The 16815-nt window shown below is 33.1% G+C and overlaps 1 protein-coding gene across 1 annotated transcript; it reads right to left on the reverse strand.

Moving 5' to 3' along the window:
- Nucleotides 1-3021: 3021 nt before the first annotated feature.
- LOC141450874 (hemocyte protein-glutamine gamma-glutamyltransferase-like) lies at nucleotides 3022-14888 on the reverse strand. Its single transcript, XM_074121743.1, has 15 exons — nucleotides 14840-14888; nucleotides 14184-14303; nucleotides 12591-12797; nucleotides 12117-12247; nucleotides 11900-12032; nucleotides 8028-8260; nucleotides 6660-6816; nucleotides 6167-6385; nucleotides 5934-6093; nucleotides 4801-4898; nucleotides 4524-4696; nucleotides 4306-4429; nucleotides 4062-4222; nucleotides 3566-3702; nucleotides 3022-3305 (listed from the first exon to the last, which is right to left on the reverse strand). Exons 1-15 carry the CDS (start codon nucleotides 14871-14873, stop codon nucleotides 3164-3166), a joined length of 2229 nt encoding a protein of 742 aa, XP_073977844.1. The 5' UTR covers nucleotides 14874-14888; the 3' UTR covers nucleotides 3022-3163.
- Between the last annotated feature and the right edge of the window lie 1927 nt (nucleotides 14889-16815).

The raw sequence follows: 16815 nt of genomic DNA on the forward strand, positions 1-16815 counted from the left end.
TGAGAAGTTCACGGTCTCCCACGTGTTTGCCGTGCGTGGCAACCCATGTCGTCGGAAAGAGGGATCCTGGGCGCTGAGGGCGACGGAGATCTGCGGACTCTCAAGTCTAACATTCGTCTTTGGCCCTTTCTTCGTCTATAGGGGAGGTCGAACGACAGCCCTAGTTCGATCAATTGGCTTGGGACGACCATACTTTCTTGTGGGTCCTGTGGGTTAGGATGAGACCCGTGGAGGCACTACATTGTTTTTTACACAGTGACTGGGTCGTTCATGGGTGTTTGACTATATCTTCTATGATGGTCTGCCCCGGTACCCCATTACCTTTACAAAGGGGTGGCTACTACCGGGGCCCATTTGAGAGTCCAGAGAGGCTGGACCACTTAGGAGATAAACCTTATTCATACTATTATGAATCCTCAAACAAACCCTCTTTTTTCATCAGGCAGTGTATTAGAAAGAAAATTTATGATAATGAAAATGGTGGATGAGAAGAAGTCTCTTAAGGAAGTAAGTGTTATAAAGCTATACAAGGCTTTGAATAACATAGTACCTGGTTCTGAAATCAAGAAGCTGAGAAATTGGACATTATTGCTAAAAGTTATGTCAAAGGCTCACTTTGAAAATTTACTAAGTGTGACAGTTTTCTGCAATGAAGCGGTGATCATAGGGGCTTGAATGTCTATAGAGGTGTAATCGGTTCTTATGAATTACTTTATTGTGATGAGAATGAAATTAAAGAAGAATTAGCCTCACAAAATGTTATAGAAATTAAGAGACTAACTTCCAGGAAGCAGAACAGGGCAGCAGCACCTACACCTACACCGGCAATGGTGCTTACCTTTGATAGCCCTATACTCCTAGGAAGGTCAAGATTGGATACTTGGTATTGGGAGTTCGGCTTTACATTCCTAGTCCAGTGCGCTGCCTCAAATGTATGAAGTCTGCCCACACAGCGGTGAATTGTAGCTGCCAGTACCAGGTCTGCGGATTGTGCGGCCTACCAAGCCCCAATGGCGAGTGCACGGCCCCACTAAAATGTGCGAACTGTTCTGAAGGACACTCTTCCTGGGCTAGGGAGTGTAGAGTGTCCATACCATCAATAACTGTCAGAATGTTAAGGCAAATTATTTAAGCTGGTTTATGTGAAGACGGTAAAAATACAGAAAATTAACTATTTATTCATTCCAAAAAAAAAAAAAAAAAGTGTGGAAAAAATGATTCTGCTCTAAGTAACTCGCCAACTTAGCTAGATGCTACAGATTGTGTTCATCATCAAATTTGCATTGAGTTCGGGAGAGGACGGTCAAAGCGTTTAAATTTCTGTGTCAACTCCAACGGACATACCTTCAAAATAGAGTCGACCGGAACAAACCTTTCCTGGACACTATATTAAATATTCAAGTACACTTTCGAACAGCTTCATTTTTTTTTATTTATTTAAATTACAAAAATCATATTGTTTGTTGATTTAATTAAACTTATCTAATCGTAAGCAAGACTGCTGGAAAGTGTCTTTTAGTAAGTAGGAGTTCATGTTCAGCAAGCATTAGTCTGAATATCTAAATTATTCAACATGTATTGAACCGTGCCACTTCTGAGCTTATTGTGCTCAATTCTGAATATGCCCATCCACACTTTACAAAAGAACTTTGTAAGCCAAATTTTTTTTTTGTAACGAAAGGTAGTGAATAGAATTAGCTATAAACAAAATTGAAATTATAAATAAATTAAATTTCCAATCTTTCTTTTCTATAACTTTGACTTTTATAAGATGATATGATAGACGGTTTAAAAATTAAAATAACTGCATTCATTCATTAATTGCAAGAGATTCTCATCAAAATATGAATTTCAGCAATCTACTTATTCTAAAATGACTTGGATAGATGGTAACTCCCGTTCAATTCACTGAAATGGTACTTTAGAAGATAACCACTTCTAACCGTTCTTATTATGGTTTACAGATGGTTATTTTGGCAAAAGAATTGTACCATAATAAATAGAATGCGAGCAAACCATGTTATTCGTAAGTCATATTTGTTTAGAATAGGTAAATTAGCCTCTCCTCTTTGTAGGAGATGTAATGAGACGGAGGATTTTGAACACAGTTATGGTTTGCCCTAATTACAAAAAAGAAAAAGAAAAGTTTTTTAATGAGATCACAAGATATTGCACTGTTCCCCTCTATTTTAAGGAGATAATATTTTCAAATAATATCTACGTGTATTCCCCTTTGGTAGAATTTATTAAAAATTACAATATTTAAAAACCTACCAGCCAGATATTGCTAAAAACAAATACAAGTTGTTGATTGGTTAATAAGTTGAAACAATGATACAAAAAAAAAAAAAAAAAAAACCGTTCCTACGAATGCTTTAAAAGTTCTGTGAGTAGAGGTGTTGACTGCGCTTGCTTCTGTTGCAAGGGAACTAACCAGATATCTGAAGGAGGAAACGACAGTATCTCAAAACCAACTCCAGAAAAGTCCCAAAACAACTATTTGGATAACGACAGCCCACAAAGCACATTCAAAGGAGGATGGCTGCGAGGCTAACCACTCCCAGAACTCCGACATACATGAGTTAAAAAACACAACATCTGATTTAGGGCCGTTGAAGCCCGCACTCTAAGGCTTTAGACAAATCCTAAGTAATTTAATTAATAAGTGTATTATACTCACCTGATTTGTTTTCTTTTAAACTATGTACAAAGAGATCAAACACTATTTGCAATATTTTTCTGGGATTTGGAGTTGATGGTATCGTGAATGTATTGGTTGAATCGTGAGTGAATGTGACAATAAGCTTATCTCAAACATTTCCATTTCTAAATACTGATTATTGTCAACAATTCAAAAAACAGGATTCTGTATTCAATAATCTAAATACTGCAAAAGGCAGCTTAACATTTAGTTTTACTTTAAAAATCGTAGAAAATTGATATTATTGCCGTGAGAAATCCAACTGAAGAAAGTCTTGGAAATATTTTACAGCCATTTTCTTTTTAAGGCAAAATAAAATCTCATAATTTATGTGTCATATATTTGTATAATGGATAATGTCTTCATTAATATAGATAGTACATTATAAATCATAAAATATGTAATTATAATTATTTTGAGAATTGAAAACAAAAAATAATATAATAAAAGTAAATTATCAATTTAAGTGGTAACATCAATCAAAGTAGAGCCCATTATATCTTGCAATTCTTTGGAATAAAATATTGCAACCAAAGCTAACTTTCCTGGTGTGGATGGAGTCACTGTAGCCTCCATTTTAAAATTCTCCTCTGGGAGCACGTCTCTGCAAGTGAACAATATATAAATAAATACCATTATTAGAATTGTAATAAATACTGTATTTTTACTATTGTTTTTAATGAAATCTCTAATTCCGGAATTAGAGAGTTTATAAGCCTAATTAAGTTCAGAATTTGTTTAATGTTTATCAATTCAAGTCTAGCATGCATAATTGGAACCTTATTGCAATTATAAGTAGTATAACTTCGGACGGTGCTAACAGTGGAAAACGCCAACAAAATTTTTTAAAAAATATTAAAAAACCTAAAAGAGTTTTTCTGGTATTTTAGGATCCCTGGGCCATCAAAAGCTAGAACGCATTCAGTCAACTTCTTCGTCAGTGGATTTTTAAGCTGGAAAACAATTTTTCCTTGTTTGCCCACAGAAAGACTTCCAACTGCCTGAAAAATAAAACAAAAATAACTTTTCAATGTTTACCCTTATTACCAGTAAGAGAAATTTACAATGGAGTAAGTAAAGTAAGCAGGGATTAACTTTCAACTACCAATTAGGTGCCGTCGAGGGTTGAAGCAAATTCTTAACTTTTAACAATTTTCTAACAAACAAAAAGTTGGTAGTACATGCGCGATTCGAACTGGAAATCTCCCACTTACAAATCCACAGTTTTACCGTCCCTTAATTAATTAATAATGTAAATTATCTTATTGATTATGGAAATGGCTGGATACAGAGAAGAGGCCCAAAGAAGGGTAAAAATGAAAGAAATCAAAGTGTTAATGTAGATGTTAACAGAAAATACCTGAATGGTTAAAGTAGGTTTTATAACTTGGTAGTCTTCTTCTCCGACAAAGGTTTGTTTGGTCTCATCCACAGTAGCAATTAAATACAATTTCATAAGGCTAAACTCGACTAACTTATCCACGTAATCTTCTGAAGTAATATTAGCTTGGAATTGTTTTTCTGAAATTGTTAAATTAATGAAATTGTTATGGAAACAACAGAAGTCATAATTAATTATTGTCTTATAAGTTAATTAAGTTTACTTTCATTCGGTGCAAGTTCAATGGTTTGAACAATTTTTTTAATATTGTTTGCTTTGTTTCCATTATAGTAAAGGCTAAACAAAGTGAAAACTAGTTGCACTTTTCTTTTTTCTCCCACAGTATTCTAAAAAATAAATTGTATAAAATGATAAACAATAATGGAATAATTATGAAAAATAAATTGTAATTTAATTAAACAAGTGAGAAAAAAAAGTTACCTCTATATCCAAAATAATTGTAAAACTTTTGCCTATGAAGATTTTTTCAATTTTAGAAACTGAAAATTTAATTTCTTCCAGTTGTTTAGCATCTTCTAATTCAAAAACTGCACATGATCTTTCACTGTAATGCATTGCAGCTCTTAGCAAGGCCAGACGTTCTTCTTTTGTGCCTAAATATTTAACAATTAGTCTCTAATTCAAAGAATTAAATATGTATGCTTCAATTTCAATCAAAATTCATTGTTGAAAAAAAAAAATTAATACACTAACAAACCTTCTGGATTCTTGTACTGGTACATAACATCATCTCTATCTCTCTCTCCATTTGGATCAAAGATATGTGGTCTTTTAGTTAACATCTGGTATCCAATACTAAAACCATTTTTAATGAGAGATTTAATCAACATACCCACTTTGTAATACGCCAAAAAGAGACATACTTTAATTTTAGTTTTTTCATTCTTCTATACTAGCGATATAAATCTATTTATGTCGTATAGTTTTTGTGATCTTTATTTTATGGAACAATCGAGGGAATTGAAAAGTGCGATAGGTCCACAGTGATGGATATGATCTAATTGAATGCATGTTTTTCATACTTCTGGCCTATTTAGATTTTTCATAAGTTTGATTAATCAGATCATTTGATCATTAATTAAATCAGATAATTGGTTTTGTTAGGAATGACATGTAAATGATACGAACCTATTACTTCCTTATTACTTTAGTAACAGAAAGGGAAAATACTGAAAATATATGATATATCAGATACAGTACCTGTTAGGATCAATAGTGAAGGAGACCTAGCTTGAACTACTGCAAATAAAAATGGTGAAAGGAGAATATATACATATAAAAATGGGGAAGGTAAAGAAAAAGAAGTCTAAAGAGGGAAATGTATGGCAGAAGTTTGTGAACCGGATTTCGGGTCCTGCAGAAATGTTGTACCAAAGATACACAGAGGTGATCAAAGAATTTGATCAATAACGTGGATGTTGCATCTAAATCAACATGATAATGAGTATGACTAAGTTTTTCTGGGTACGCTCTTCACCTCACTCAGGGCAATTTTGTGCATTTCGAAACTGGTATTTTATTGTAATGAACCTACAAAATGTTTTAGATATATGTTCACACTACTTTGTTTTAAGCTTTATTTTAAATTAAAGTGTCTAGGTGATTAAAACGCCTGTGGCTTGGCGATTTTATCTGTATTGAAGAGAGTAGTTAATCCTAGAGCTTACTTAGACGGTGTTACTGCTAGGTAACTTCTGCCCTGAGTTAGTGAGTCAATATTGCCATTGTTACTAATAGTGCAGATAGCGCTGGTGTGCCTTTCAAATAATAAATGAAATAAAATAATAGCTGATAGCAAATCAGCAATACTAGTTTTTCAAAAGTACTCACTAATTTGTAACCGTTTTTATTTTTTTAAAGCCAAGCAAAGCTTCTTCATCCTCTTTCCAGTCAACTAAATCAGCGTTAACTTTTGCAATTCTTTCAGGAACATCAAATGCGTATCCAACTTCTCCACGCTTAACAGCTTCTAATGATGAAGGTCCAGAACCTGAATTTCACAAATTATAAGAAATATTTTTGACAAAATAAGTATTTACTTTTATTCATTACTGGTTACTTACCCAACGTAGGATCAACTGCTTGCCATCCGCCATATCCCAATGGTAGATCTGGACGTGCTAACCATACATCAATCCAAGCATGGAAATTCCAAAGCGATTCGCCTTTTATTAATTCACCAGCGGCGTCAAAATACTTATCAATTGTTAGTGATTCATCGTAATCCATTGCAGAATTTATATTAGTTACCACTCTAGCTGGTATCCCCAGGGCACGGCAGACTGCAATTTTAATAATAAAATAGGTTAACTAATTACTATTTTTTCGACTACTCAACTACCATCCATGACTCAGACTATTCTTATTTCTGTAGAGGTCCGTAACATGTCTCTAGGTATTCAGACTAAACATGTCCAATAAAGCATAAGTGAACCAGTTAATTGTATTCTATGAACTTTTTAAAATTCGTCTTACAGACCAAAAATAAATTCGCTTTCATCCGCAACAAAATTTGAAGAATAAAAGATATTTTCTTTATAAATTAACTGTTCTCACCTGAACACCCAAGCGAAGCGAAAACCCAACACTGGCCATATTTCACCGGCGAACCAGTTATTGAATATTCTTTCAAAATTGGTGCAGATCCGGTCCACAATGAAGGATTGGTCCCACCTTCGTAGTCACCACTCCAGTTCCCTTGAAGAATTTTTCCCTAGAATGATTGATCATTATTATGATCATGTTAATGACATTTGACTTACTCTTCAGATGATCTCTTGGTAACATGATAGGAAATCGAAGGAACACTTTCGGGATAGCCGAACATCAAATCTCCCTTCAAATCTCAAAAACTCTGACAATTTTCTCAAGGTTCTAACTTAGGCAATTTCATAGAACTGAAAATAACTATTTCATTCAATTCAAAGACAACAGATTTTAGAAGCTATAACTTATTTATTTGAAGTGAATTCTTTAGCTGAATTCCTTACGATATGATTAGTATTTCAATTTTCCAGTTTAATCTAAATCAAAATTGTAGAAAAATTACACCTCAGAAAGTTATATCCTATAATTAATGAACTTAACATCAATCTTTCCTATCAGTTCAGATTCTGAGTTCATTGTTCAACAACCCTAAGTCGTCGCAATTGTTTTATCCCTTGAGCTAAAGCATTATTGGCTTGTGATATGGTTCTATCACGAAGCTGGCTGAGGAAATTCAAGGTCGTCCTTCCCAGCACTTATTATCTCGTACTCTGGATCTTATCTTTCTGAGTCATGGATCTGCCTACTTCTGAGTCGGATCCTTTCTATTCATTATTAAATTCAATAAACCAGATATTCCGCTATATTCTGATGCAATATTCTGTTTCTTTCATAATTCAGATGCGGTTTAGGTTCACGGTTTACTACTCGTATATGTTTTGAAGATATTATTTCAGAAAAGGAGAGTAAAAATAAACGTTTCTAGATGCAAATACATAATATTCTATCCCTTCACCATACAGATAAATCAGACATCTATTCACATCGTGGATATAATTCGATACCTTTACTGTAACTTGCCAAAAGACTAACCTGGAATCCTCATACCGAGCAGAAAAGAGTAGAAACCAACATTTGCAATAAACTACTCTTAAGACTTTCCCTTACATATATTTAACATTTTCTGCTATAAACTAAAGAATACTATCTCTACTGCTTATTAGACCAATAACTTGGACTTACGAACTTTGTACGATACTTTGTACTATTAAGAGTTCTGTCAGCAAATTCAGGAATAATTGAATCAAAAATTTTTAGGATAATAGTAGTAATAATAATAAAATAAGGAAAACAACCTCGTTAAATATTGATTGCATTTCTTAAATTAATTTTTTAAGAAAGATTTTATGAAGAAATTATTTTTTTGGAAATAGTTACCACTCCTGAACATGCTCTGGACACATAGATTGGGTCACATCTTTTGTTGTAAGGAAATTCTTGCCAAGTTGGCTCCAATACTTTGCGACAGATAGGCAATACATGTGCTTCAAACTGACCAAACAACCATTGGCGGCCTACGGATGACACCTGATTACCAACGTACACCTTGCCAACGTCATTCATTACGTATTCTTCCAGCAGATGAGTATCAGGCATATACACGGTATCATCTACAACAGTACAAATACTCGATTTATTCCTTTTTAGTCTTTAACAAGAATATTCTGAGCAAACTTTCAAGTGTAAGTACGGGCTTAAATGTGCTGGAATAATGAGAGATTTGCCAAGATAAAGTAGAAAATGATAAAAATCCATTAGAATCCTCTTTTTAATTAAATTAAAACCATTGAATGGCAGAAATTCTCTCAGTTTCTAGCAGGATTTTTGTGTCTACTTTTAAATGATTGAATTTTAGGATAAAATACTGAGACGAAATCATAAGCAAGATATGCTGCAAAATTCAGAAGTTATATTCTCCAGATATACTCCTATCTATTTATCCTAGAGGAGAAAAAGAAATCGCCAGTTTTCCATGACAGAAGATATATTCAGCATACAGTAGGAGTAGGTCTATTCCATATAGGTAAAGTTTTTCCTCATCATTCAAGGCCCTGACAAAAATATATTGTTCACCGTTGGCTTCTTTGACACATTGAACTAATTATATTGGAATCTAATAAATTCATCTGGATTTTACATAATTGTAAGCAACCTTTTATTTAATTAATATCATTATATGGTTGAAATTAGTTTCTACCACGAGATTGATCATTTATTTCCCCTACTGATGAAACAAACGGTAACCCACATTTCTTTGTTGGTAGCATGCGCCTCATTCTGTTGTTGAATTTCGTTAAATTCTTGGGCAAACTTTCCTTCTTGGGCGCCCCTTCGATTACACCATATCATGCTCTCCGTTCAATGTTATTTTTCTTGATAAATATTCCGCTTCCAGCAGTTTCTTCCTATTCTAAGAAGAGTTCTTGTCACATTAAATTGATTTCTTAAAATGATCTGTCTTACTGTTCAAAAGTATCTGTGGCAAAGAAGGGGTAATTTTCCTTGCTCTTTTTCCTAAGAAGTTTTCTTTATTTCCATATCCGTTATATTAAATAGATGTTCAAGTGAAAATCTAAATTTGACGTTTAAGAGGATTCGTAGAAAAATTTCATTTGTTATGGTGGCGTTAGTTTCCTTAATAAAGGGTTTTATTCCATTGCTAAGTTTTTGACTGAGAAATTTGCTTTATATCCATACGTATTAAGTGGATGATTTAATGATGAATAATCATTGAACCACAAAATGATTGAAGGCAACAAAGACGAACAGAATTCTAGTTCAAATTATTCATAATTTTGTTACTTTCTATCCTTCCCAGATTCAAATTAATTGATAAATAAAATAATATTTTGAACTCTTATTAAATGTGATTCCATTTAGTGAACCATTATGAAGTTAATTTAATGGAAAGTTTGTATTTATATAAATTAAAGAGACTTGATTAAAAACGTTTTGAAGATAAGGAACGTTTACATCTGGGAAGTACAATTTTATTTTATTAAAACTGTCCGGTAGGACAGTTGTATAAGGGTTGATCGTTAAAAAGTGCACGAAAAAGCGTAACGTTGAAAAACACCCAACTTTGATAATTTATTTCTCTTTTTCTATAAAAGATAATATTCCCAAATTTTCTTTATAATGTAGAGCAAATCCTTCTTTAAGACTGTAATTTTTTTTGCAACAACACAGATATAATAGATTTTGAGAAAAAAGTTGCTGAAAATGAGCAAAAACGACATTTTCAAAAATTGTTTTTGTTGTTGTTGTTGTTGTTGTTCTTCTTCTTCTTCTTGTTACCTTTTTTGTAAACTGCGTATCGCCTAAACGCGCGAACCGATTCGGAATTTTGTACAGATTGGCACTTTAAAAGGCTCGACGCTATGCCTCATAAGGAGGGGAGTTCGCCCCATCCAATTGAGGCCCTTTCTAAAACTATTATTACCAATATTTCTATAACGCTTAGTCCGATTTTGATAAAATTTAGCGCGAAGAAGTGATTAAAGCTCCTCTACGTTGCTGTGAAGTGCCATCATGCCCTTACACCTACTAAGAAGAAGTACTGCAATCGTTAAAATTATCCATGAGTGAACCAATTTACATCAATGAATTGTCGATCGATTCAACATCTTTGCCTCTTTGCCTTTTAGGGAGAAGTACTATAATCGCAGTTTATTTTTCATGCCCCTCTTAAAAGGAAGTACTGAAATCGCAGTTTAATTTTGCTATTTACGTACAAATACCTTCCTATTTTATTCAAAACGCTTTATCAAAAAAAAATTGTTATTGAGGATGGTTTGGGGACAGCAACTATAATCATTCTTTAAAAAGATCTCTCCAGTGGTAGTTACGGTTCCGACTTAACACCTTATCAGGTTATAATGATAGAATTGCTTATTCCAAATTAAAAAAAAAAATTGTAAAGCAGATATGTAACTTTGCAAAATAGACAAAAAAGAAAATCTATCCAAAAGGTACAAAAATCTCCTTAACAAAAACTTACAGTTTAAAATGTTTAGTATAAGGGTTGATTAAACGCCAAAAGGTACACAAATCAGCAGTACCCAACATTTCATTAATATTTCATATTATTATTGATATTATTTAATTATTTTACTGCATTAATTTTCATCATTATTTTTTAGAATTTATTAGATGTCACAGACCCTTATGCTGGCCAGTTCATTCATAATATTTTTTTTTATAATTATGATAAAATGTATATCTTCGTTATTAAATAGGTACTTTATTTTAACTCTATTCCAAATTATTCTACTGATTTATCTTTAATGTGCCCTTTATAGGCATAAAGTAACATTCTGAGTAGTCACATATACATGCACGTTAAAGTAGAAAAAGACAAAGTTAAGAGTCGGCTACTGTTTAATTTTGAATCACGGAGGATTTGAAACATTATTTTAGTCTTGAATTCGTCTTACCGAAATATTCGAGAGCACAAATAACACACAGTTAATAACACGTAGATTATGCAACAATAACTATTCATTTCTCAATTGTAATTTAATTTAGTCCCCCTAATTTTACTTATAGGAAAATACTGTAATAATTAGCTGTCCTAAAAATATGCATATTTTACATTACATATACACAACATTGTGGGAAGAACACCTACATTGAGAATGTAATTGAAGAAAACTATTATTTGCGATTAGGCCAGATTAATTATTAACTATTATTATAAACGTTTGACTACTACATAAAGTAACAATTACTTTAATCGAAGAATGAACTTAAACTGACGATTTTTATTTTAAAAATAAAAATAAATAAATAAAATCATTGATGTATGTTGGTGTAAGCATTTTTTAAAAAAGGTTTTGAATTTTTTAGCCTCATATTTTTTTTTATTTTTTATAACGTTTTTCTTTTTAACCTGTGATTAATAGTTTGATTATTATAGATAAATAGATATTACAGACAATCTACAGTGCTACTTGAACAAATATTTTGTAGATGAAAATGGCCAGCTTAAGGGTCTGTGACATCTAGTAAATTCTAAAAAATAATGATGAAAATTAATGCAGTAAAATAATTAAATAATATCAATAATAATATGAAATATTAATGAAATGTTAGGTACTTCTGATTTGTGTACCTTTTGGCGTTTAATCAACCCTTAACTTAACATTTTAAACTGTAAGTTTTTGTTAAGGAGATAACAGAATATATAATCCCATAGATGATTTTAACGGTGTCTAATTAAATTATTTGAAGAAAATTAAAATATTTACTCTTATTCCATGGATTAAATAGTATGTACACTAAATCTGGATGCTCATAAGTTGATCCACCAAGACGTGATCTGAGATCGGCTTTAATTTTAATTGTCCACGCTCCGACAGCGCAAATAACGGGAGTTTTCATCTGGAAATTTCATGGATAAAGAAAATTTTAATTTTTATGTTTGAATTTGAAGGTCAAATAAATTTAAATAAATGTGAGGCTTACTTTTAATTTTAGAGATTTTCCTTCATTTTTTATGGTTCTGAGAGACCATACGTTCGGGTCGTCGGCCAAATCTTCGCTATCAACCAGCCAGGCACCACCTCTAGGAGACTGAGGTTTTTTATCTTCATCTTCTGTACATCAATTAAAGAAAAAACAAAAATTTTGGGAAGTAATTATTTGTATAATATCATTAGTTATCATTTTACTAGTCTCATTCATTTTTTATGAATTATTTTTTGCCAAAGTTTCTGGCCTACCTTCAAAGGCTAAACATAGGAAATGCATAATAATTAATACATTATTAAACATTTATCAAATACATAATTCATATAAAAGTTTTAAAAATGTTAGCTTCCATAATCAACTTTAAAATGTGCAAGTATAAAAATACAACTACAACTTAAAAATTAAACAGTAATAACTTACTTCTTCATTCATATTAATAATGTAAGAACGGGGGAAAAAACAACGCACCAAAGTTAAAGATAATCCTTAATTTGTCCACTTGACTATTGAAAGAACGGTTGCTAAATACAATTTCCAAATCAAATTCCTGTCCTCTTCTGAATATAGCAGTTGGTGGGCTCAAATGTACGGCTTCAAATTTGTAAGTGTTATGTGCTTTAGCATTTTCCAAAGGATATAAATTCACTGAACTCACTTTTAATGCCATTTTTGTTTCTGTAAAAAAATAAATCCTAAAATATCGAAGGTGAATAGGCCAACCTCCTTTTAGCATACAATACAACCTAATCCCATATATTAATACTAAATCTATTTGATTATTGGTTAATATTAGATCAGGACAGTAAATTATTGTTATACGTTAAATGCACAGTGTACAAGATGTATGCTAATATGAAATAATTATTTTTTCATTTTAAAAAGAATTTTGGGTCATAATGCAATCTCTTTATTGATGAGTTTGTTTATGAGAATATGTTTATTAAAGAAATTACGCAACTTGTTCACTTTAAGCTGTAAATAAACTAGTGTGTATTTTAATTACTTTAATAATTAAGTAATTACTTTCAGCTTATGACACCGTGAAGTTCTCGGGTAGCTCCTGGAATGAGAGTGGCAATTCGGGGAACGGTATCTTGGAAAGCCAAGAAAAACAAATGACATCTTTCAAAAAGTATAATATAAATACATTTCTGATGCTAGATTATAAGAAACACATTTTAAACCCGCACATTTTCTTCCACATTCAGGTGGCTCTACTGGTTTCGAAGTGAGACACTTTATAGATTTTCTTGTGTTTTTATTTTTTGAGTATTGGTACTTATTGTCTGGGATCCTGAGCATTCAAGACAAAGCCTAATGAGACGTCTGGCTGGAAGGGTTCCTACAGTACGCTCAAAAGGGTATGAACCACATACTGTTCATCAAAATGCCGCAGTGGTGCGCCAACTATCGGCTCACCCAAAAAATGCCCGGTACGCGGGAGCTGACCGGTCAACCCATGTGGAACCTAATCTAATCTAAATTCTGTCTAATTTTTGGATTAAAAAACTATATTTAGAATGAACACTGTAAACTTACGTGTCTATTCAGAGGCAAAAGAGATGTGCAATTTAAACTAATCTTGGACGTGCAATTTGTTAAATAATAAATATACCCTACTTTACAATTACATTTTTTTACAGCCTTATATTAGAAGTTTTTCCATACATTTTCGTGGGTGGGGTTCCTCCCTTTATCAAGGGTATGTCTGCGCTTCCCTTTACACCTGGCGTAGACATTGAACATTTTTTTTTTTAAAGAATTTGTTATTTTTAAGAGGAGATTTAAGAATTTAAACTAATGTTAACTGAGGAAAATCAACATATTTAGCGAATACCCAAAATTTTTAGTAAAAATACTATAAACTAAAGCAATGGTTTAAGGACCGATCATCTTTGACTTTTTCTAGTGTGTATTAAACGTTTTGGTGCTTAACATTCGCCTGATGCGCTCCTTTCCTTTACTGGGATTAATGTAAAATATGTATTTAGATACAGGATAAACAGTTTATATATTTATAGTTTGCTTGGTATAAAAAAAATCATAAATATTACTACTTACCCAGAGCGTGATTTCGATCTGGAATGTTGATTATTTTTGGGCTGCATTTAAATACATTTGTTGATATCACTTTAACAACCACATCCTCTTGGTTTAATTTAATAGCAAGAAATGTGTTTCCTGTAATAGGTGGCACATTTAAATGTAAATTTAGTGATAATACATTTTAGTAAACAATCTCGTGTGAACAATCACGTGACTTTCTCTTAAATAATCTTAAATCTTATCGTATGTACTAAAAATATAATTTACATAATCACTGCACATATTCGCTCTCAAGTTGAAGGAAACGTACTCAAATCAGAAACCTACTTAAATTAAAATAACGAAATGAAAATAGAATTAGAACAAAACATACTCTTTTTTTTTTATTTATTTAAGGCGCTTCAAATTTTGAAGTCAAAGGCCTCAGGAGCTTTTTTACTGTACTAACATTACGGAGAACATTGTCTATCACCGGACTCCCTCGGAATCCCCATGTAGAAAAGTAGTGCGTTGTCCACTGAGCTAACTTCTTCCTCATAACTAAGTTCATACAGAAAAGTTTCACGCCTGCTTAGTAAATGGTGGAAAACTTGAAAAGGTTGCTCTGTTTTGACGCACTTTTGGTAAAACGATATTCTTGTAACTCGGAATTTTTGTTAGAAATTATTTACTTGTAAATATTTGAGGAATCAGAACGTACATCATGCTGTGAAAATCGATTCGCGAAAGCTTAAGTTCACTTCCCTAAGAGCTACACTTAAATAAACATTCATGGTTAATTTTCCAAAGCTTGTTAGCAAGATTAGTGACAGCTGTTGAGGCATTTTCAGAGAGGATAGAGAAGTTGGAGGGAGTACAGAGAGTTCTGCCGGAACCGACAGAAGTTCCGGCGGAGAGAGTACAAACTCCTGATATTAAACCCTCCGGAAGTGGACTTCGAGTTAGGTTGCCGACGGGTCCAACTAACAAACAGTCAAATAAAAAAGTGGTAAGGAAATCTAAAGTTAATGAAAACTGGACTCCTAAAAAAGGAAATTGTGAAATAGAAAGTAAAAACCTAGACCAGACACTTGAAAATACTGGCGACCAACGCCCTTCAAGTAGGCTTAATAGTAGAGGCCTAAGACGCCCATTGTCATCAGGTTCATCTATGACTCAAAGGGTGACCAAATCAATGTGATCCTCAAAACAATCAAAAGAACCTCAAAACACCATAGATGAGAATACTGAGGAAAACCAGCTGAAAGGTGCAAAAAGTAAAATAAAATGATTCTCAATCGAAACAAACTACCATCATCCTGAGCATTCTACAGTGGAACTTGAATGGTTATACAACTCATAGGGAGGAATTAAGACGATTAATTAGAGAACAGTCTCCATTAATAGTGTGTTTACAGGAGACACATTTGAAACCAGAAGACAGGTTACAGATACCTTACTATAACTGTTTTAGACACGACTATCTCCGAGGACAACGTGCCTGCGGTGGGGTAGCAGTACTTGTACGAGAAGATGTTATATGTGAAGAATTTCAAATAGTTTCAAATTATTACCAATCGCTAGCAGTTAAAATCAACCTGCCAACAGAGCTAAATGCCTGTTCTACATATATTCCTCCATCACTACAAATAAATAGAGAAGAATTGAGATCTCTTTTAGATCAGCTCCACAATCCTCTTCTATTGCTAGGTGATTTTAATGCACACCATACCGCTTGGGGTGCCGCGGTCACAGACGCTAGAGGCAATGAGATTATAGATATCTTCGAAGATTATGACCTCATTCTACTAAATGATGGTAGTAAAACCTTTATAACTTCATCTTATGGGACAACGTCATAGATCTTTCTGTTTCATCAGCTTCACTTGCTCGAAGACTACAATGGAACTGATGAAAATTATGGAAGCGATCACTTCCCCATACGCCTAGACGTCTCAAACAGTATCACACCGCAAGCGAGGCCTCAAAGATTGGAGAAGTCAAACTGGACATATTTCACAGATTCAGCTACAATACTACGTGAAGATTTGGTCGGAAATATTGATTAAAAGGTGAAAACATTCAATGAGAAAATATTGAATGCGGCACGGGAAGACGTACCAAGATCAAAAGAAATCTACAAAGAGTAACGGTACCCTGGTGGTCAGAGACTTGCCATCAACCTGTTAAGAAACGGCGTAGGGCTATCAGGAAATTCAACAGGCATGGAAGAAGTGAAAATTATCTTGAGTACAAGAAAGCAAGTGCTGAAGCTAGAAAAGTCATAAGGCAAAGCAAGAAGGAAACCTGGCAAAAGTATGCGTTAAATATAAATTCTACACAGACTGAGGTATGGAACAAGTTAAAACACATCAAGGGACGCTGCAAAATAAACTTAATATCAGGCTTAGAGAAAGATGGACAATTTTTCACACAACCTTTTCAAATAGCTGAGTGCATTGCAACGTATATAGCCGATTATACCTCTGATGAGGCATATGACTCAAACTTTCTTAATAGAAAGAACTTAATAGAAAGAAGGGAAGTTCCAATGGAATCGGACGATAGGGAAACAGCTCTAAACTTACCGTTTAATATTTTTGAGTTTGAAGCAGCATTACATAATTGTAAAAATTCGGCTCCTGGTCCAGATGATATACCCTACGCA

This window comes from Rhodnius prolixus, unplaced genomic scaffold, assembly GCF_049639745.1.
Source record: "Rhodnius prolixus isolate KJV_2025 unplaced genomic scaffold, Rpr scaffold_8, whole genome shotgun sequence".
NCBI classification, from domain to species: Eukaryota; Metazoa; Arthropoda; class Insecta; order Hemiptera; family Reduviidae; genus Rhodnius; species Rhodnius prolixus.

Bases quoted from the DNA above. Each gene is read 5' to 3' on its own strand.
- LOC141450874 (XM_074121743.1), bottom strand. From the start codon at position 14,873: ATGATGTACGTTCTGATTCCTCAAATATTTACAA. The intron at 8,261-11,899 runs GTAAATATTTTA...GTACTGTTGTAG, and splicing joins ATTTAATCCATGGAATAAGA to ATGATACCGTGTATATGCCT. The intron at 4,697-4,800 runs GTTTGTTAGTGT...TTAAATATTTAG, and splicing joins CCAGTACAAGAATCCAGAAG to GCACAAAAGAAGAACGTCTG.